The 19931-nt window shown below is 40.2% G+C and overlaps 2 protein-coding genes across 4 annotated transcripts in view; one reads left to right on the top strand and one right to left on the bottom strand.

The window, feature by feature from the left end:
* The first annotated feature begins 109 nt into the window (after positions 1 to 109).
* znf277 (zinc finger protein 277) lies at positions 110 to 9024 on the top strand. 2 transcript variants are annotated; one of them, XM_014972438.2, is made up of 12 exons: positions 110 to 194; positions 961 to 1177; positions 1256 to 1344; positions 1861 to 1943; positions 2416 to 2507; positions 2994 to 3104; positions 5815 to 5947; positions 6820 to 6887; positions 7651 to 7747; positions 7878 to 7920; positions 8323 to 8497; positions 8631 to 9024. In XM_014972438.2, the coding sequence occupies exons 1-12, from the start codon at positions 164 to 166 to the stop codon at positions 8830 to 8832; spliced, it is 1341 nt and encodes a 446-aa protein (XP_014827924.2). In that variant the 5' UTR covers positions 110 to 163; the 3' UTR covers positions 8833 to 9024. The 2 variants fall into 2 exon arrangements, with proteins under 2 accessions (XP_014827924.2, XP_014827923.2); XM_014972437.2 differs by lacking the exon at positions 110 to 194 and having other exon boundaries at positions 218 to 1177.
* Positions 9025 to 10153: 1129 nt separating this feature from the next.
* spg11 (SPG11 vesicle trafficking associated, spatacsin) overlaps positions 10154 to 19931 on the bottom strand; it is a 34539-nt gene continuing 24761 nt past the window's right edge. Inside the window, exons 27-40 of one of the 2 annotated variants that reach the window (XM_014972428.2) lie at positions 19824 to 19931; positions 19028 to 19193; positions 18251 to 18465; positions 16269 to 16998; positions 16043 to 16188; positions 13067 to 13271; positions 12846 to 12983; positions 12570 to 12703; positions 11709 to 11828; positions 11363 to 11531; positions 11204 to 11280; positions 10960 to 11115; positions 10542 to 10693; positions 10154 to 10428 (exon numbers count right to left, since the gene is read on the bottom strand). In XM_014972428.2, the coding sequence (XP_014827914.2) occupies positions 10242 to 10428; positions 10542 to 10693; positions 10960 to 11115; positions 11204 to 11280; positions 11363 to 11531; positions 11709 to 11828; positions 12570 to 12703; positions 12846 to 12983; positions 13067 to 13271; positions 16043 to 16188; positions 16269 to 16998; positions 18251 to 18465; positions 19028 to 19193; positions 19824 to 19931 (2703 nt within the window). In that variant the 3' untranslated portion in view covers positions 10154 to 10241. Of the gene's footprint in view, positions 10429 to 10541; positions 10694 to 10959; positions 11116 to 11203; positions 11281 to 11362; positions 11532 to 11708; positions 11829 to 12569; positions 12704 to 12807; positions 12984 to 13066; positions 13272 to 16042; positions 16189 to 16268; positions 16999 to 18250; positions 18466 to 19027; positions 19194 to 19823 lie in introns of those variants that run through there. The other variant, XM_014972430.2, reaches the window with a different exon arrangement.

The raw sequence follows: 19931 nt of genomic DNA, 5'->3' as shown, positions 1-19931 counted from the left end.
GGACTTGGCAGGTATGTATGACACTATTTGATGTAATAAATTCCCTCTGATTATCAATTGACGTCTACACTCCAGTCCGGTAGGTGGCGGTAAATGCCCTTTAAGTTGGTTTGCCAATCGCCAAAAAAACACAAAGGAAAAATATCCCTACGTAAAATCCGTTATGGCCGCCTGCGAGCGAACAGCAGACTGTGGTATGTTAAAGTTTGACACCTGGCTGTGGCTATTCACTGAAAGACTTGATATGTTTTAAGTACGCACAGTGTGTGGTAGTGAACGAAAGCAGCAGGAACTACATTCACTTTTCAATTCATCCTTCACTGCATACAACATTAGCTTTTGATTTAAACCTTTTGACATTCTGTTATTGTCTCTGTACATTTAAAAAGGCAGCCAGAAAGCAGCTAGTCTGTGAAAAAAGGGGTTTGAATCTTTCGGAGCCCACAGCTCTATTGTACATCAAAAAGGATCTTAAGTTCAGTTTAGTTGAAACGAATTCACATTTAACTCAATTTTAAGACAAGCCCACAGATCAAATTCATACCCGTACACAAACTTTCTCTTGGACTTGATAAAGTACAATAATACAAAGGACCAACACCAGCATATATGCATGTATTAGGTGGAATAAAGCTTTCCATTATTATTCACACAGGGTCAGTGAACTCACTCAATCGACTTTTAAGTGTGTTCGCAATTTTTGTTTTTTATTTTTTGCAGAACTATGATCTGAAAAGGGTTAGCCTCAAAGGTTTGATTAACTATTAATTAGTCTATTGACTAATAGATAATTAGAGAAGATCTATATTAGAAATTAGCCTTTGCTTACTCCGACCTTTCATGTTCATAAATTTTATTTTCGTCTGTCAGATTCATTCCTTATGTCTCTGCTGTGTTTGCTCTTATTTATGCACGTTAGTAAGCCCTCCTTTAGATTTGTTTTAAATGACTATCCTTCAGGCAGGGACAGCATATTGGAACCTTTGAGTTTTCCAGAGCTTGGAGCTGGAAGTCCCAGCACTCCCATTGTGGTGCAGCATCCCAGTGATGAGCTGCTGGTCTGTCTGTTCTGCTCCGAGTCTGTCCCGCTGCTGCAGAAAGACACCCTGCTCAGACACCTGCTGCTGGAACACAAGCTGGTCATCGCTGATATCAAGCTCATAGCCAGCCTCCCAAGGTAGGGCTCTTTGCCTTTGTGTGGAGTTACAGAAATGTATATGTGACCACACTGAGCTGTCTGAGTTCACTTTGTCAGGTACTTGGTTTACTGGAAGGGCAGGTTCCTTGAACAACCAGTCACAGATTTCTGCAGTGTCATAAAGACTAATTCCACTGGCCCAGTTGGTGAGTCCATTGGAACACAACAATTCATGACCTCCTCAAGAGAGACATCATGACAATGTAATTAATATTTAGTGTCAAACATGGAGAAGCAGCATTCAGCTTCTGGAAGTTTGTTCAAATCTGGAACAAACTTCCAGAAAACTGCAAAACAGCTGAAACATGATTTCCTTTACATCAAGTCTAGAATTCCACCTGTTTAGAGTTGCTTTAGTATAATAAAAAAAGGAACATTAACCAACATGTTGAATGTGTATTGATGATTTCAACAATGGCACTTGACAAAATGTAATGTCTGTTACTGGTTTTCACAACTGTTGACTGTATGATGTGTTTATGATGTTTAAATGTTTGCACTTTGAACTGCCCTGTTGCTGAAAAGCACTGTACAAATAAACTTGATTGATTGATTGACAGAGAAAAGCCAGAATTCACTTTTCATTTAGGCTTTAATCAGTGTAAAAAAGGAAAGTTTGTGAACACGACTTAACTGCTGATAGCAAGTTATTTACCTTGCAGAGAAACAGGAGGATTACTTCCTGCTATGTGACGTCCTCCCAGAGGACCGGATCCTTAGAGAGAGGCTCCAGCAGAAACGACTGGTGAGGATCAGCAACCCAACACTTTTTAAAAAGACAACTGGGACAGTTTTTCAGCTACATCTTTGGAAATATGGTGTCATCAGTTTTGATGGTTCATTGTAAACAACAACAACAAAAAAATACTACAATAAATTGTTGTTTTTGTATGTTGCAGAATATGTATCAGGTGAGGGCAGGGACAGAAATTTATTGCAGGATTGCAGCTATTGCAGATTATATTATTGATCCCCACAAATTTAGTCTCTGTAATGTAATTTCTTGCATTCCATTCCTGGGTCAAAATTCCTTAAGCGCTTTAAAACAGTGACTGCTGAAACGAAGTACGGCACACAGCTACAAACTGTAAAAATGATATACTATATATGTGCATACTTACTGCTGCTAATAGATGATGTGTCAGAGCACATTAGAGTTCTGTCAGTTTATAAAATTCTCTCAGATTTGCTTTCTTAAAAATCACACTTTACTTTAGGAGGAGGTCCTAGAGCAACAACAGAAGGAGCGTGACGACTGCTACTTCCATCGTCTTTGTTTATTCTGCAGTGAGGAGTGCACTGGAAACAGGTGAGAATGCACCAGGGTCTACACTAAGAGAGTGTATAAGGACATGTGTGATTTGTAAGGATGATTGGGTGATAGTGGCGACTCCTTAAGTCCTACAAACAAACTCCGATAGCAGAAGTTCTCCCTGCAATTGGTGGGTCACCTGTTTGATCTCTGCTCCAACCGTCTGTCGTTGTGGTCAAAGCACTTCACCCACCTCGCCTGCTGAGGGTGATCAGAAGGACCGATGGCTTGTTGCTGTCAGTCTGCCCCAGTGGCTACAGTCCAGTAGCTTGCCATCATAAATGTGTGAATATGTGCATGAATGGGAATGACTGCAAGTGTCTTTGAGGATCCTGAAAAATACTATATAAGTCTGATATCATTTGATATCATTTAAGGAAATGTGGACAAGTTCGAACAGCTCTACTCAAAGCTGTTCATTTGAGCTCTACTCAAATGTTAATTATTATTGTATTATTGATCCTTTCCATATTCTGTGTTCAGGGCATGTCTGCTGAACCACATGGCCAGAGAACACTCATTCAGCATTGGGCTGCCAGATAACATTGTGTACTGCAATGAGTTCTTGGACACACTACAATATAAACTGGACAAGTAAGAACTGACTCTATAGCAGCTTGGTTTCTCTGACAAAACTGCTAAATAGATTTTTCAATCATCCACAGATAAGCAGCGTCAAATGGTTACAATGTAGAGAATAACTTTGGAAATATGGTGTTTTATTTTTAATCGGATGTTGGGGGGCGGGGAGAAACCACAAGGACACCATCTGAAGCCTGGATTTCTCTGAAGTTCCTCACTGTGGACAACTAGAACCCAATATGTAGGCTTAAAACATGGTAGAAGTTGATGTAAAAAAAAAAACTAGTCTTGTTTTTTTCCCATACTGTCAGGACATCTGTCATGAGAACAGTTACACGCACACACACACTCACGCGCACACACAATCGTGTCTCACTTTACTGTGTAAATTTGCATTGTGGACTTGCACCTTTTCTCTAAGTATAATCTCTAGTACATGCCTAACATGAACTCAGTTCACCTCAGTATCTTTAATAATAGTGGAAAGTCTTACTCAGTTGTAGAAGTCGTCTGATTTTGGTTTTTAATCACATTTACAGTACAGACCAAAAGTTTGGACACACCTTTTCATTCAAAGAGTTTTCTTCATTTTCATGACTATGAAAATTGTAGATTCTCTCTGAAGGCATCAAAACTATGAATTAACACATGTGGAATTATATACTTAACAAAAATGTGTGAAATAACTGAAAATACGCCTTATATTCTAAGTTCTTCAAAGTAACCACCTTTTGCTTTGATTACTGCTTCGCACACTGTTGGCATTCTCTTGATGAGCTTCAAGAGGTAGTCACCTGAAATGGTCTTCCAACAGTCTTGAAGGATTTCCCAGAGATGCTTAGCACTTGTTGGCCCTTTTGCCTTCACTCTGTGGCCAAGCTCACCCCAAACCATCTCTACTGGGTTCAGGACCGGTGACTGTGGAGGCCAGGTCATCTGGCGCAGCACCCTATCACTCTCCTTGGTCAAATGTCCGTCATGTTGGCTGCTAAACTGAGCCGTAGCTTCACTTCGTTCAGAAAAATAAAAAAAAAATCCTTATTCCTGGGTTTCGGCACCAAAATGTTACGGAGTAAAGCTTCTTTTCAAACAAGACGGAGGCTCGCATTTCTTTTACTGAACCTTTCTGTTCTGTATTTATTGAAGAGGAAAACAACAGCGTCAGCTGATAACGGGCAACAGCTGTTCGTAACCAATAGCAATCAAAAGTCAACAAAGCAAGATAGTGACAAAACAGTAACAGATCCTTAAGCATTCTTCAAAATAAAAGACTTCCTCTATTCAAATAAATCATGTCTTGCACTTAAATATATTTCACTTCACCTTTGTAATTATATACAATCATGTTCAATACAATTAATAATAATAATCATCATGTAAATTATGCTTAACATATAATTGTAAATCAGTCACTTATCATGCAAATATACCGAACAACATAAGTGTAAAAAAGTCACAACAAATGATGGTCCAACTAAACGCAAACCGGATGGAATAGCATGCCGCTGCAAGATGCTGTGGTGGCCATGCTGGTTCAGTATGCCTTCAATTTTGAATAAATCCCCAACAGTGTCACCAGCAAAGCACCCCCACACCATCACACCTCCTCCTCCATGCTTCACAGTGGGAACCAGGCATGTAGAGTCCATCCGTTCACCTTTTCTGCGTCGCACAAAGACACGGTGGTTGGAACCAAAGATCACAAATTTGGACTCATCAGACCAAAGCACAGATTTCCACTGGTCTGATGTCCATTCCTTATGTTCTTTAGCCCAAACAAGTCTCTTCTGCTTGTTGCCTGTCCTTAGCAGTGGTTTCCTAGCAGCTATTCTACCATGAAGTCCTGATTCACACAGTCTCCTCTCCGCTGCACAGTTGTTGCAGCGATGTGTCTGCTGCTAGAACTCTGTGTGGTATTGACCTGGTCTCTAATCTGAGCTGCTGTTAACCTACGATTTCTGAGGCTGGTGACTCGGATGAACTTATCCTCCGCAGCAGAGGTGACTCTTGGTCTTCCTTTCCTGGGGCGGTCCTCATGTGAGCCAGTTTCTTTGTAGCGCTTGATGGTTTTTGCGACTGCACTTGGGGACACTTTCAAAGTTTTCCCAATTTTTCGGACTGACTGACCTTCATTTCTTAAAGTAATGATGGCCACTCGTTTTTCTTTACTTAGCTACTTTTGTCTTGCCATAATACAAATTCTAGCACTCTATTCAGTAGGACTATCAGCTGTGTGTCCACCTGACTTCTGCACAACACAACTGATGGTTCCAACCTCATTTATAAGGCAAGAAATCCCACTTATTAACCTGACAGGGCACACCTGTGAAGTGAAAACCATCTCAGGTGACTACCTCTTGAAACTCAAGAGAATGCAGAGTCTGTGCAAAGCAGTAATCGCAGCAAAAGGTGGCTACTTTGAAGAAACTAGAATATAAGGTGTATTTTCAGTTGTTTTACACTTTTTTGTTTAGTACATATTTCCACATGTGTTAATAGTTTTGATGCCTTCAGTGTGAATCTACAATTTTCATAGTCATGAAAATGAAGAAAACTCTTTGAATGAAAAGGTGTGTCCAAACTTTTGGTCTGTACTGTAAATGTTTCTAATCATAAAGCAAATTTTAATATCAGACATTCTGAGTAAATACAAAACTGCAGTTTTCCATTTAGTTTATTTCCCCTGTTACATAAAGAAGATGTATTTTCTCTCCTCCATAAGCCTGCAGTGTTTGTACTGTGAAAAAATCTTCCGTGACAAATCTACACTGAAGGACCATATGAGGAAGAAAGCTCACCGTCGCATCAATGCCAACAACCATGAATACGACCGCTTTTATGTGATCAACTATCTGGTAAATTGAAATAAGGCTTCTGTTACAAATTTCTTATTTCAGGATTAAAAGTCAGAATTCTGAGATTAAAGGCAGATTTTTTTTCCCGCAGTGGCTCTTATCCACTTCCATAATTTCAAGGATTCATAATTTATTTAGCTTAAATGATGTATAAAGGTTCAAATAACACTTGGTGCATGTCCGTTAACTTTGGTACATGCTTTGATAGTCAAAAAACTGTCATCTCTGCACCATGTCACCATGTCTAAAGTCAGAACTCTGAGAAAGGAAAGTCAGAATTCTGTAGCAGTAATCCTCTTTTGTGTAAAATGAATTTTGTAGGAACACTGAAAATAAATTACGCATCATTTTACTGAGCGTTCAACTCATTCACCTTGGCTGACGAGCTTTGATTGGCCCTTTCTTGAGATTAGGAATGTTTTCCTGCCCAAAGTTCCACAACAGTCACCGTCACTAAGACGACCTGAAGCAGTTTAATATCTCCTCTTTTTCTAACTTTGTTACCCGTACCAAATATAAATGTAGAAAATTGCATTTTATTTGAATTTTTAAAACTTTGTTTGACTTTCACTTCCACACTAAAAATTAGTGAGCAAGCAAGGTGAGGCAGCTTTGATTCAAGAATTAAATACATCAAAACAGGTGGGGTTTTTTTTTCACGTATAAACAATGAAGGGCAGTCAAAATTCAAAAAACTTCAGAGGCCAAATCCACAAGCAATTTGTTCAAAGATAAAAGCTTGAGAAGAGTAGGTCACGCTTTTATTTTTATTTTTCCTTTCGTCCTCTTCCTGTATCTTGCCCTTTGTTCTTAACTTGAGGTGCTAATTAAGAAGTCAGTGCATTCTGCTCATTACTTGGTTCTCTTGTAAGGAACTGGGAAAAACCTGGGAGGAGGTTCAGAGTGAGGACGACCGGGAGCTGGTAGATGTTGAAGATGAGTAAGTATCTTCATCAAAATCTACATGAAGGAGAATTTCAGGTCGGACGCCTGGGTTTTTCTAACTGCATCCAAACAGCTGGATGCTGAAAGCTAAATCAGTTTTAGACATGGAATTGATTGACACATGTGGACAAAATTGTTGGTATCCCTCAGTGTTGTAATGTAATGTATCGGTAATGTACATACAATGGAGGGTTTTGATATGGGTGACATGGGTAGTTGCCCAGGGTGTCATCAGTTAGGGGTATGACACCCAAAAACTACAAAATAAAATATATCTCATCTGTCAGTTGTCCCCTGAACAGGTTTGCTACTACTTGGTTTGCAAGTGGAGTGGAGTAAGTTTCCCTTAGTTACTGAGACTATACTAACTGCATTCTGATGCAAAAAAAAAAAAAAAATCAGATAATTGCTTGCATTGCCGATGAAGGGGTTTGCCCAGGGCACCATTCCTGCTAGAACTACAACTGTGTGCATATTTATTTTCCAAGTTTATAAAAGTTGCTTTTCTACTATACCGCCTCTAACCGGTTCAGTCCACTTTGGCCAGATTTGTTTCCCATTAGCAAATCCGGCTCTGCACCAAACATTCAGTTGAAATATCAAAGCCACACTGCTTGCTTGGCTCTCGCACTCAACAGGAATTTATAAAAGTAGACAACTTTGTCCACGTGTGTACATCCACGTCATACGAGACCATCTCTTATTTTGTGAAGTGTGTGAATTTGCTTGTTCCCTCTGACTAACATTTATGTCCACAGTGACTGGTCCGACTGGCATGCCCATCCTGTCTCTGCCGTTTGTCTCTTTTGTGACCGTCAGTCAGAGACAATGGATCAGATTTATACACACATGAAGGTAAAGTACGCTTATGAAAAATACAGAGATTTTAGAAAAGAAAAGAAGCAGTGTTTTCTTTTTTCAATAGCAGTTTGTTGAACACAGTTGTGATCGTGTCTCTGATTCTGTTGTCGGATTATTTTTGTAGGACTCCCATGGTTTTGATCTTCATAACTTAAAGATGGAGCTCAGTAAGTAAAATATGTAAACAGAACATTATCACCAAGCAGCAGCTTTGTTGCCATCACCCTAATTATCAGCTTGATTTACAAACTATCAGATTCGATATACAGTTGGGACCTAATATGTTTGGACACTGCCCCAAATTAGTTTTTTTTTACATGTCTACTGAGACGTATTCAAATTACGTCTATAGGAGACATGGACAGACTTTCCGTTTTCACTTGAGGGTATGAAGTGGATGAAGGCTGTTTAATTTCAGCTCCTTAAAATGGTTTTGTGTTTGTTTGTATGATAAGAGTCTTCAGTTTAGTTTTAAACTAGAGATTCTTTAAAAAGCCGGACAGTTTAGTCAGTTGCTAAATATGACCAGTGTCATTTTCTTCATCCTGTCCTGATGTCTCCTCCGTCAGACCTCAATTTCTACCAGCAGGTGAAGCTGGTCAACTTTATCCGGCGGCAAATCCACCAGAGCCATTGCTATGGCTGCCAGAAGAAGTTTGATTCCAGAGCAGACATGATGGACCACATCATCTCTGAAGGGCATGTGATGAAACTGCCAGAGATGTCCACCTGGGACCAACCACAGTAAGTCCTACCAAGAACATGATGCTTCATGATGCTTTTGTATTGAATCCGAGTAATCTCATCTTTAAGATAACATATCATTAAAGTTTGGCTCAAACTCAGCTAAACTCTCTTTTGAATCTCTGATCTCCAGATATTATTTCCCAACATATGAGAATGATGCCCTCCTGTGTACACTGTCTGACAGCAATGACGATGAAGACAATGAGGCGTGTTGCAATGAGGACATACCTGTAATTGCAGAGGACATATCTGACTTGAGGGTTCTGAAACAGAACAGCATCCTCAACCAACTCCTGAAGAACAGAGGCCGTTTCAGAAAAGACGATGCATAGACTTGTGTTTTGTTTTTTTCTGAAGTGTCTATTTTGGATAAACTTATGCTTGAGTTCATTATGATACCTGGACAAATGGCAACATAATTATCTTCTATCAAAACTGATTTTTCATCGGTAGCATACTGTATGGTTTGTTCAATGCTGCTTTGATACCCATTAAAATGTGTGCACAAGCACCACATTCTTTCAGTGGAGTAGAAAATATTGACTACATAAATGTATCAGCGTTACAGTTGTTCACTACTCCAAGACAAATGTCCACATTTCAAATAATTGAAGTGGAATTCACATGGAAAATGAAGGACCAACAGGCTCAAAATAAGTCACAGCAGGTCTGGCAGAGCATACGGCATCTTGCATTGACCCCCTCCTAGTGGAAGAACTAAATCTTTTTTCTTTTTGCAAGAGTTTAAGTGGGATGGTCACACACTTCCACAAAACACTGCCAGTCTCACAGTCCTCCAGCTCTTACTCTTCAGATACACCAAGTACGTCGGATACTCAAGAGTACACCCAAAAAAGTCACCTGGACCAGAAGAAGTACTTGGGGAAAGTGGTAAAAGCCTGTGGTTAGCAGCCGGGATGAGAATCTGTGCATCCTAATCTGAGACCATGGTCTTGTCCTCCCAAGTGGAGGAGTTCAAGTATCTAGAGATCATTTGTGAACAAATGAGCGAAACATGAAACAAGAGATTGACAGGTGGATTGGTGCAGCAATCGGTCGTGTTGAAGAGAGAGCTGAGTCAAAAAGCAAAGCTCTCGATTTACTGGTTGATCTACGTTCCTACCCTCATCTATGGTCATGGTCTCCCAGTCAAAAACAACCAAAGCTAGGACTGTCTTAGCAATGTCAATAACACTTGTGTACGCACTGCTGTGACATGGTGATGAAGGCCTATCAGAATATCCTACATTAGAAAATGAACATAACAGTTTGACCTTAGTCTTAAAATTTTTAAAAGCACTTTTTTTTTTACAGTGGTTGCATTTTTTTCCACAATCTTTCACTATTAACATATGTGTAACATATTTGATAACCATAACACAGACCATACAACTGCATTTTGCTTATTAGGTTCCACAACTTGATGAGTAATCATAAAAACTATGTAGTCATTTTGTGATCATTTTCGCAGACTAACAGAATTTGTTGCTGATCAAATAAAGACAGAAACTGAAATTCTGACAGAAATGATCAGGATTTCAGTTTCTGAAATCCTGATCAGAAACTGTTTAATGTTAATATTACATCATTTAGCTTAGAAAAGTTCCGTAATTTTAATGGTTTCATAAAACTATATTTTGTACACATGAATAATTGCTGTACACCAAAATCATTTTATTGGGTATTTACAGACCACTGACTGTAGACTGGACTGTCCTGACAGACACATGACATTGCTCAGTCAGATAAATGCTTTACTGGCAAGTCTGTCATTCATGTAGCTGGAGGTTTTGTTATCTTGCAGCAGTGTTTTGGTGACATCATAGAGATTCTGCTGGTAGGCCAGTCTGTAGCGGGTGTACACATCATCACAGTGGTTAAGCAGACGCTTCACATTGGAACAGACGCTACTGGGGATGCTGTCCAGCCTGGAATGACACACAGAACAACCTTCAGAGTTACAAAAGTCATACAATGTCAAAAAACATTCTTAGACATGTATTTTGGCAAAGGCTGGGGAAGAAAACCCACTATGGCTTACTTTCTGAAAATGTCTTCAAATAGGGCAGAGGTGAGAGGAAGGTGGCATTTCAGCTCCTCAAGGTAAGCAAAGTGTCCCTTCAGAGCCACTTTCTGATACAAAATCTCAGCCCAGTCTGGACTGTAGCTGTACGCTTCTGCGACAACAAACACCTGAGACACAGGAAGCAGAATAAGAGCTCCCATGGGCCAAAACTTACAATTGCGCTTACATGCCTACATTTTTACTCTCACACAAACACAACCAAACCCTCTCATAAACTCTACTATGATCGCAATGTTTCACACAAACACCCTCACATATAGAATCAAACTCTTATACATATCAGTTAGACCATGCTTTCAGAGCTGCCCGTTTTATTGGAATTTAAGGAGGCACGGCTGAAAGCAGATTTAGAGAGCAGAGGGATGCTGCACACCTGGTAGCACTGTGGCAGAGCCAAGATGGCACTATGCATCTCTGCAGGCTTTAGGTTTATGATGCGTAGGTTGGATCCCTGGTTCAACAAGTGGAGCTGAAGAGTGATCAGTTTGGCTGCACGGACACAACGACCAGCCTGATGCACACAGGAGTCCTGGTAGGGACACACACAAAAACAAACAATGACAATTGATCATGAACCATGAAGTCATTCCTAGGTGTAGAAAAGGAAGTGGAAGTACCTTGGAGAAACTTTCTGCAGCATCCTTTAGCAGACCCAACACCTTGACCAATGAGTTCTTAAGATCAGGATTCACAACTGTATAACAAATTCAACAAGAGTGAAACTTACTCTGCAATCACAGCAGGTAATTTGTAACGTTTGATTTTGCTCTGCTCACCCCAGTCCTGAGATTCAATCATCTTCAGCTGTGTCCTGGCAGCTATTTCATGGTTTTCTCCAATTTCCCTTCTCATGCTGAAACACAGCGCCACCATGTTGTGCTTCTCACTGTCAGCAGGGAGGCAACGTTTGATGTAATCCAGCAGAGAAGTTTTCAAACTAGAGCTCTGCAAAAAAGAAGGGAATAAATTAATGATGGGGCTGATATGTTGGGGAGGAACAAGCTCTGGCTGCTCATAGAATTATAAACGGGACTTAAAACCTCTAAATTAAAGTGGCTAATTCAAAAAAGTTTAAATATTTCATGCATTTAATCTTTGTGTGTGTGCGCGTGTGTGTCAAACCTGTCCTATATCTCTGTCCACCTTCTTTCTCAGTAGCATCTCGAAACAATGGTTCTGATGAAGCAAATCGAAGATGTACGTCATCTCATTGTACCTGCCAATACCCGTCAGGAGACGCACCTGAACACACACAAATATATTACACACACAAAAAAACACCAACCTGATGAAGTAACCGTCCATTTCAGTTGTTTTACACAGAAACAGTGAGCAGCTCAGTGGGATTCAGCAGCACTTCTTCAACCTTAGCTTGACTCAAGAGAAGGTTCTAGAGTTGTGTTCGAATCAAGAGAATTACAGACTGTATACAACAACAGAGGGTCTTCAGTCAGAGGCTAGAACTGCTGTAATATTCTGCCTGCCCACAAGCCTTCACCATCAACAACTCTAAAGAAATTTGGATGAGTTACAACATTTAACTCATCCAAAATAATTTATCCAGTCAAACAAAGCCACATATCTTTGTCATTAAAAAAATATGTTGATGGCACAAAGATTTTTGGCTGATCACCACCAAAGTAGACAAAGCCCTCTGCATTTTATTTTGGTTATAAAGTTAGTATCTCACTCTGAACACCAGTGTTTTACTACACAAACACAATCTGACCACTTGGTGCTAGTCTCAACTTCACCTGAAGCTTACAGCCCCAGAACAATACAAGCACAACCAAATTAAGAAGAAACAAGTAAACACAAGAACAAGTCATCAGCTACAGAAACACCTCCAAGTCACACACTCAACAGGTCTCAACTCTGGAAAATACTTTCATTTTTTTTTATAAAACCCTCATTGTGAGAAGGTGGCTTCTAAGGTATAAGTGAATTAATAATTTAGTTTGCAGTTGAACACTGAGGGCTCACCAGCAGGCTGTAGTGCTCTCCTGGAGCCAGGTAGGTGTGGCTGAGATGACGAGCAGCTTGGAGAACTCGAACAATTCCCTCCATGTTACAAGTGAGACTGAAACAGCTGTGAGCCACAATCAGCAGCTCCACAACTAAACAGGACAAGCAAGGAGGACAGGCAAAAAGGTGGTTTACTGAGTCATGTGGAGTGATGCATACAAATAAGGCCATTTCAATTAAACTAAATGATATCTACTAGTTGAGTTCAGTTATGTTTGTAGGATTTTTCCATACTGGAGTTCAGGTCCCTCAGTGGAACAGAGTTAAGGTTTTCCAGCAGTTTGAGGCCCACTATGTTTGGATCTTCACACAGTCTGATCAGTTGTATCAGTGACTCCTGCCCCTCTGATGGTCTGAAAATCAGCCTTTCTCCTGGTTGAAACATGCACAGAATAAACTGAGAAAATGGCAAAGGGACAAATAATATTTGATGTAAGAGACAGCTCTACTCTCACCAGACTGCAGGTCCTGGGTTGCTGCTAGGAGGCCTTGAACCACTGCATTAGAGACCAGCTCAGCCACACTGTCAGCACTAAGACCCTGAGTTTTGATGAAGGTCTTGGCCATCCTGAACCGATCTGGTTGCACCAACAACAGCAGCTTCTCTAACACAGAATGAGGCTCTTCTCTGCTGATATGACTGAAGAGGCACTGCAGCTCCTAAGGAAGGAACCAGAAAAAACCCAACATGTATTGAACAAAACCAAAAACACTGCTCTGTGTTTTGCACTTAAAGTCATGACATACAGTACTGATGTATAACATGAAGCACAAAAGCTGTAAGGTTCAGAAGTCTTTTTTTTAAAGTAGATTTATGCAAAACACACTCAGCACAAAGTCTACTTAGGAAATTCCACTTTTGCAAAACTGAAAAGTTAACCTTGTAAATATGTTCATTATATGCCTTAATTTATGAATCTGTGTTAAACCTTCAAAAGGCCACAATCTCTAGGAGACATGTTCCATATTCTACACAGGACACAATGGAAGCTGGAACACACAAATGAGTTTTTGTTGGGTTTCAGGTATCAGATCACATGGAGTAGGCTCCTTTAAAACAATCTCCTTACAGTTTTTCTTAGTCGCTTTTGGTGCTTTTCTCAGAACAGAATTGAAATTTTCAAAACTGCTTGTTCAATCGTCAAATCAGGTGTTACTTGTGCACAACGAAAAAAGCAGTTTCTTATTTCTTCCAACAAGTTGCAAATACTTTTGTGCATCCAAGCAATTATGTACAATTCTCTGCTTTTTCCTACATGTTCAATTGCTTTTGATATGATGGTCATTATTTATTATATGAATTGTCTCAATCTCCACAACATTTAAGCATAATTTCATCGCTTAAATGTTAACAAGCAAAACGCTCGAACAGGTTATCACAATATGTCAAGCATAATTCTATACATTTCCTCCTGTACTTTCTCTTGCTGTCGCTAGTTTTTTCTCTGAGCTGTTTCCAGATATTCTTCAGTAATTCCCTGTCTCCCTTTTTTACTTGTTTAAAATGATGATGGATGATGATTTTTATTTGCTAGCACCTTTCAAGACACCCAAGAGCACTTTACAATAAAAAAACCAATACAAGTGTACACTAAAAATGAGAACAAATGTAGAAGAAAAAATAAATAAATGAAAGATTACAATGATAAGGCCAACTGAACAGATGTATTTTGAGTTGTGACTTGAAAGTATGAAGTTGGTGATCAAGGGTTAGTCATTAGGGAAGCTGTTCTGGTAGGGGTGGTTGTTGTCCACACATAGTTTTATACAGTTGGACACAGTCATGACACTGTCACCCTCTCAATGTGGCTGCCACAGAGTATTCCAGTCAGTAACCTCAAAACAACTTTGCAGGGCTCCCCCAGCTTCCGGTGACCATCTTCTTACAGTTCTTTTTGTTAGAATTGTTTTTATGAAAATCACAAGATTTCCAGGAGTCTTGATTGATCAGTTACATTTTTTTATCAGAGTTTGGAGTTAGTAAGTATATTCCAGGAATATACATGTATAGAAGCAAGACGGAGGAATAAACAACCAAGTTGTGGAGAAAATAAGTGCTGACCAGCTGTTGAAAGGTGACGGTAAATGGTGTGTACTTGTACAGAACTTTATATAATCCAGAGGATGCCAAACATACAGTAACATTCAGTCGTTCACTCTAGGGCTGAAACGATTCCTCGAATGATTCGAGTACCTCGATTACTAAAATTCCTCGAGGAAAATTTACCTGCCTCGAAGCTTCGTTAATTGATGTTTTATTAGTTAGCGCACCGTGTTCCGGCCGGGACTTCATTTACGTTGCGCGGAGCTCTCACTTCCGCCTCTGAGTTGTTGACAAAAGCTAAGTCTCAGCGGCATAAAGTCCAATCTTCAAGATTGGCCCGTGGGGATTTTATTGATTGATGATAATGCCCGACTTTTTATCGTTTTTGGGGAACCAATAAGCATCCTTAAAATGACTGGGGGAATGCCTGGAGTACGGCAGCATTTCTCCTCCGGGGCTGCTGGTTGAAAGCGAACGGCGGGAAGAGCGCTGAGGTGAGCGGATAGACTGAACAGGGCGGGCGGCTGAGTAGCTGATGCTTACCGTGTAAATGTAGCTTTACCGACGAACCGCACAATAAATTTCATATCCCGGTCTGAAGAAACGGGTGGCGGAGCGCATCGTACATGGCTGGTAGATGAGTTTCTGAGTGTGACCAGTGAAGGTGTCGTAAACATCCCGTATTGCTTCCCCCCGTGTTCGTCCCCCGGTCTAACGGTTCGTCAGTCCGCTGGTCTATTTCCTCCCCTCCACCCCATCTTACATTAGTTCATTCGCCCTCTCCTCCCACTCCAGGCGGCATTTCCCGTATTTTCAAACCCAAAGCGTGAACAGGTTAGGTGGCAAGGTGAGTTTAATTGATCTATTAAACTCACTGAAGATGAATACATAAACTAAAAGCTGGATTGTAGACATTTTTTATAAGCACATTTGTGAGCCTGCCTCTTTGTTATTAAATTCAATATAATTTCAGATTTTTCTATAACTTTTCTTCTGGTTAACTTAGAAAGTGAGGTATTATTGTTACAGGTTAGTTTTCTAAACTACAAAAAAGCAACTGTTAGGGATGCTCAAATATGAAAAATTGGACTGATATTGATATCTGATAGTAACACCTGTATTATGCCAGATTTACCAATATTTCATTTTATAATTTTTTTTATCCGATTACTTGATTAATCGTAAGAATAATCGATAGAGTACTCGATTACTAAAATATTCGTTTACAACAGCCCTAGTTCACTCATTCACACTCTGATCATGGTAAGGTACATTGTACCACAGCTGCTTTGAGGCAGTTTGACAGAAGCAGAAATTACCAAAAATTAAGAAAAATACCACAGCAATATAGAAATGTGCAAGTTTGTACTGATGAAAGGTTGCAGACCTTGGAGAGCTGGTAGAGACTGAGGACTTGTTTGCAGTAGCTGCTCCCATGGCGACACTGATCCACCCGTTTCTGGATCTGGACAGTGACTGCATCTTCGTGGAGGGGCACCATCACAAATGAGGACAGGCTGCTGAGTGAGGGGGCTGGTTGGGCAAGAAAAGAAAATTACAGAAAGGACCAACGAGGGAAAGGATTTTAGGGAAGATGTTAAAAAAGAACATACACTGGGTTAGAGCCTTTGTTTCTGCGGGTTCTGTGGTCTGCCCTTGTGGTTCCGGTACCAAGAATCCACATGCCAGAGCATGGCAGCACAGGACCAACCATACATCTGGATTGTGCATATTGAAATAGCGGCAAACACGACTGGCTTCATGTATACTACCCTTATCTAGTAACTGGTCAATAAGTATTGCCAAAACTCTTCTCTCTTCAGAACTTAAATCTGATTCTGTATCCAACTCCTCAGGCTTTTCTGGGAATCCCTCCAGACTCAGGTACTTCTCCATATTCAGGTCTGCGATGTTAGAGAACGAAAACTCCTTCATGAAAATCTCATATTCATTGGTTTCAGGTGTGATTGCTGGTGGCAGCAGGTTAAACATGCTCTTTTCCTCTATTGTAGTTGTGAGAATGTGCTTCTGGACCTGACAGAACCACAGCTTTTTCTCCAGCCTCTGTAGCTCATCTACAGGAACAGGGGTTAGCAAAGAAAGCCAGTGAGCTGTGAGCTGGAGCAGCAAGCAGCATTCCTGGATGTCCAAAACATTTGTCTGAGCCTGGTCACCATCAGGGCCGGCGGCGGCCTCAGTCTGAGATAAAAAGAACTGCGCGGCTGACTCTGGCTCAGTGCTATCAGCTTTCAGTCGCCTGTGGCACTTCTTCCAGAAGGCCACTCGGGTCTCCAAACGTCTCCACCGCCACTTGCTCTTGTGGAAGTTTACTTCCTGAAGCAGCTGCAGGAAAAACAGATATAGAACACAAAGCATTTAGCTTTTTTTGTCACTAACAAGTTCATCCATCCTCAAGTTATATTGTCAAAACTCTAAATACAGAAATACCAAAAGAAAGCTACAGGGTAAGAATATTCTAGTCGCAGTTAGAGGGTCTCAGAATTGTAGTTTTTATTCTAGAGCAGACACTCAATGTTGTGTAAAATTGGGTGGACTAGCCCTTTAGCAATTTACCGACTCGGAAGCAACAAACAGAATCTAACTTTAGCTTCATATACAAAACAAAGTAAGTGTATAAGGCTTTATGTGTGAAGGTGTCACACATAATGTGTCAGAGAAATTAATTCTATGATGCTTCGGACACAAATGAGTCTCGACTCCCCCTAGTGGTCTGGAGCATTCTGTTTTGCTGATGGAGTTTGTAGTTTTATTTCCCCCTTGCTCCTTTTTCTTGTGATTGCAGTGTTTTGTCATTGATGCCTTTTTTTGTTTGCATTAATTTTGTTGACTGAAAGTTTTTGCTTCCATTTTCTGTTGTTGGAGCATTTTCTTTGTTGTTGTTTGCAGTGCTTTGCTGTTGCATTTGCTTTTTGTTTTTACGTGTTGGTAGGTCCTCTTGCCTTTTACTGCATGTTTGCACCTGTGGGCCACCGTAGTTAGAACAAGCTATCTTAAGGGAAGCAATTGTAAAATCTGGAACATTTTAACCCACTGGAGGTGAGAATGGATGATGTTCATAGGATTTCTTTGATTATTTAGTAAGTACATCTTCTTATTTAATAACACGCTACAGACATGTGCTGTAGCGTAAAACATAAAGTTGCATGTGAGCATGAAAACGTTCTCATGGATAAGTTACCGGACAGAAAAGGTACTAGAAGAAGAGACTGGGAAAAATTAGATAGGAAGTTTTCTATTGAGTAGAATAGGAAGCTGTCCTTGTGCGAAGGAGAAGCAACGTGATATCTGAAAGCCAAAAAGTGAAATTTATTATGTAGACAAGGTTGTAGACGAGGATCAGTTTGTACAAACTAGGTGTATATTTACTAAAAGAAATGTGCAATTTGTATTAAGAGTCTGGTAGAGATAGCTCACAGTGTAAAGTGCTCTGCAATCTTTTTAGTATTAATAACCGTAAGTAGTAACTGTCTGACTTTTCTCTCTGGGTCCAATTTTAGTCCTTTCTTCCTTCATTTTAAACATAACTCTAGAAACTAAAACAAGGCTAAACCTTGTGTGACCTGATGGTTCAGACCTGGCTCATGAGGAGGCGGTGAACAGGCAGACCAGCCAGCACTGCCACCTGTCTGGCCTGGCTGTAGCATCCTCCAGTTTGCAAAGCATCCACTATCAGCTGAAACTCCTCCTGCTGGACAGAGGGGGAAATGCACTGCAGCAGGCTCTGGGACAGAGTCACACCTGATCCCTGCAGTAACTGACTCAGCTGGCTCAACTTCCTGAAGTCTGGACCTGGAGACAAACAGGAGTTACATGCACACACACACATAGGAATACATAGGAATATACACAATTCAGAAGATATTATCTTTTTCAAAGTTTTGTTCATCAGTATTTTCAGAGCATGTTTAAAGTTCTATATTCAAGCCTGGGTATCCTTAGCTTCCAAAAGTTATTTGAGCAGACTGAGCTGTGCAACCTAAGGATAATTCTAAATCTATAAATTTCAGTGACTCAATTCACCATGAGACAAAACACAGTAATTACATATAGACTGATATTTATGAGCCTTTATTTTTGTTAATTATGATTATTCTCAATAAAAATCAGACTCTCCTAGCATGGAAACATGATATTCAAGCTCTCTTTAACATTGTTGAACAAAGAAGCAGTTTGATGATGTGACAGAAATGAAGAAAAAACAGAAGAAATCTGGTGCCAGCTTTTTTTCATACAAGCACTGGGCATATATGATAAAAAAAAACAAATTAAAATCACATTTTCTGAGCTGATTCTGTCAGTAAGAGATGCATATTGTGATCACTTTGTGAGGCAGCAGCCCTGAACATCTCACCATTGGATTTGAGAAGTTTGTCAACGTCAGCCAGGAGCTGCAGCAGCTGGTGAAGGTCGTACTGGGAGGAGCAGCGCAGCAGCATAGTGAGGAGCAGCACTGAGGCTTGGCTCTCCACCCACTGCAGAGGAAGGCTGTCTGCAGCCTCTGGACCACAGTTTCTGAGCTACACCAAAGGAAACAGATCAGTTTCAGTCTCTCTTCTTTTAGCTAATTTCACTGTCAGCTCAATCACATTTCTTAGCCCACCATCTGCTCCCTTTGCTCTCTCCTTGCTACCACAGTACTGTTCTACAGTGCATAAACATGTCATAAAGAGATGCTGACCCATTAAAAAAATCCCAAAAACATGACAGATGCAAGAACTGAATGTGCAACTAAGCTCATCATATACTGAGATCCAACTATAATCTTTAAAACTCATGGATAACAATTGTTGTGTGGTATTTAACCTTCAGTATTTATCAAAAATCCCAATCTACTTGAAATGCACATGAAGACAAAGCCATTTCAAAATACCCCATGAAATAAATGCATCATTTTATTACCTTGGCAGAGAAATAAAAACAGAGGAAGAACAGACTGCTTTTCCCACCCTGAACTTTATGTTCATTTGGTTCTGATATGACCTACAGTTCAAGTCATTGTCTGCAGTGGTCACTCTTAAAGACATTTATTATTATAAAGCTACATCCAACAACATATTGTTCAAGATTTTTAAAACAGTTTAAACTGAATTACTGTAAATAATTTTTTTCTTACATTGTATTAAAATGCAGTCAACAGTCCTACTTACAGCAATAAGTGTCCTCTGAAAGTCCAACAACTTTGTCTTGGCCTCAGTGAATTTTCTGTAATCGCAACACAACTCGAACATTCTCAGCACCAACACCAGGGGACAATC

This window comes from Poecilia mexicana, unplaced genomic scaffold (genome assembly GCF_051168715.1).
Source record: "Poecilia mexicana isolate PSO_F unplaced genomic scaffold, ASM5116871v1 scaffold_6, whole genome shotgun sequence".
In the NCBI taxonomy this organism is placed as follows: domain Eukaryota; kingdom Metazoa; phylum Chordata; class Actinopteri; order Cyprinodontiformes; family Poeciliidae; genus Poecilia; species Poecilia mexicana.
The sequence above is the reverse complement of the archived record's forward strand: the minus strand, read 5'-3'. Positions and strand labels throughout refer to the sequence as shown.

Coding starts and splice junctions, on each gene's coding strand:
- znf277 (XM_014972437.2), top strand. CDS start 882: ATGTCTCTGCTGTGTTTGCTCTTATTTATGCACGTTAGTAAGCCCTCC. Junction 6,888..7,650: donor CTGGTAGATGTTGAAGATGA/GTAAGTATCTTC, acceptor TTATGTCCACAG/TGACTGGTCCGACTGGCATG. Junction 7,748..7,877: donor AGATTTATACACACATGAAG/GTAAAGTACGCT, acceptor TTATTTTTGTAG/GACTCCCATGGTTTTGATCT.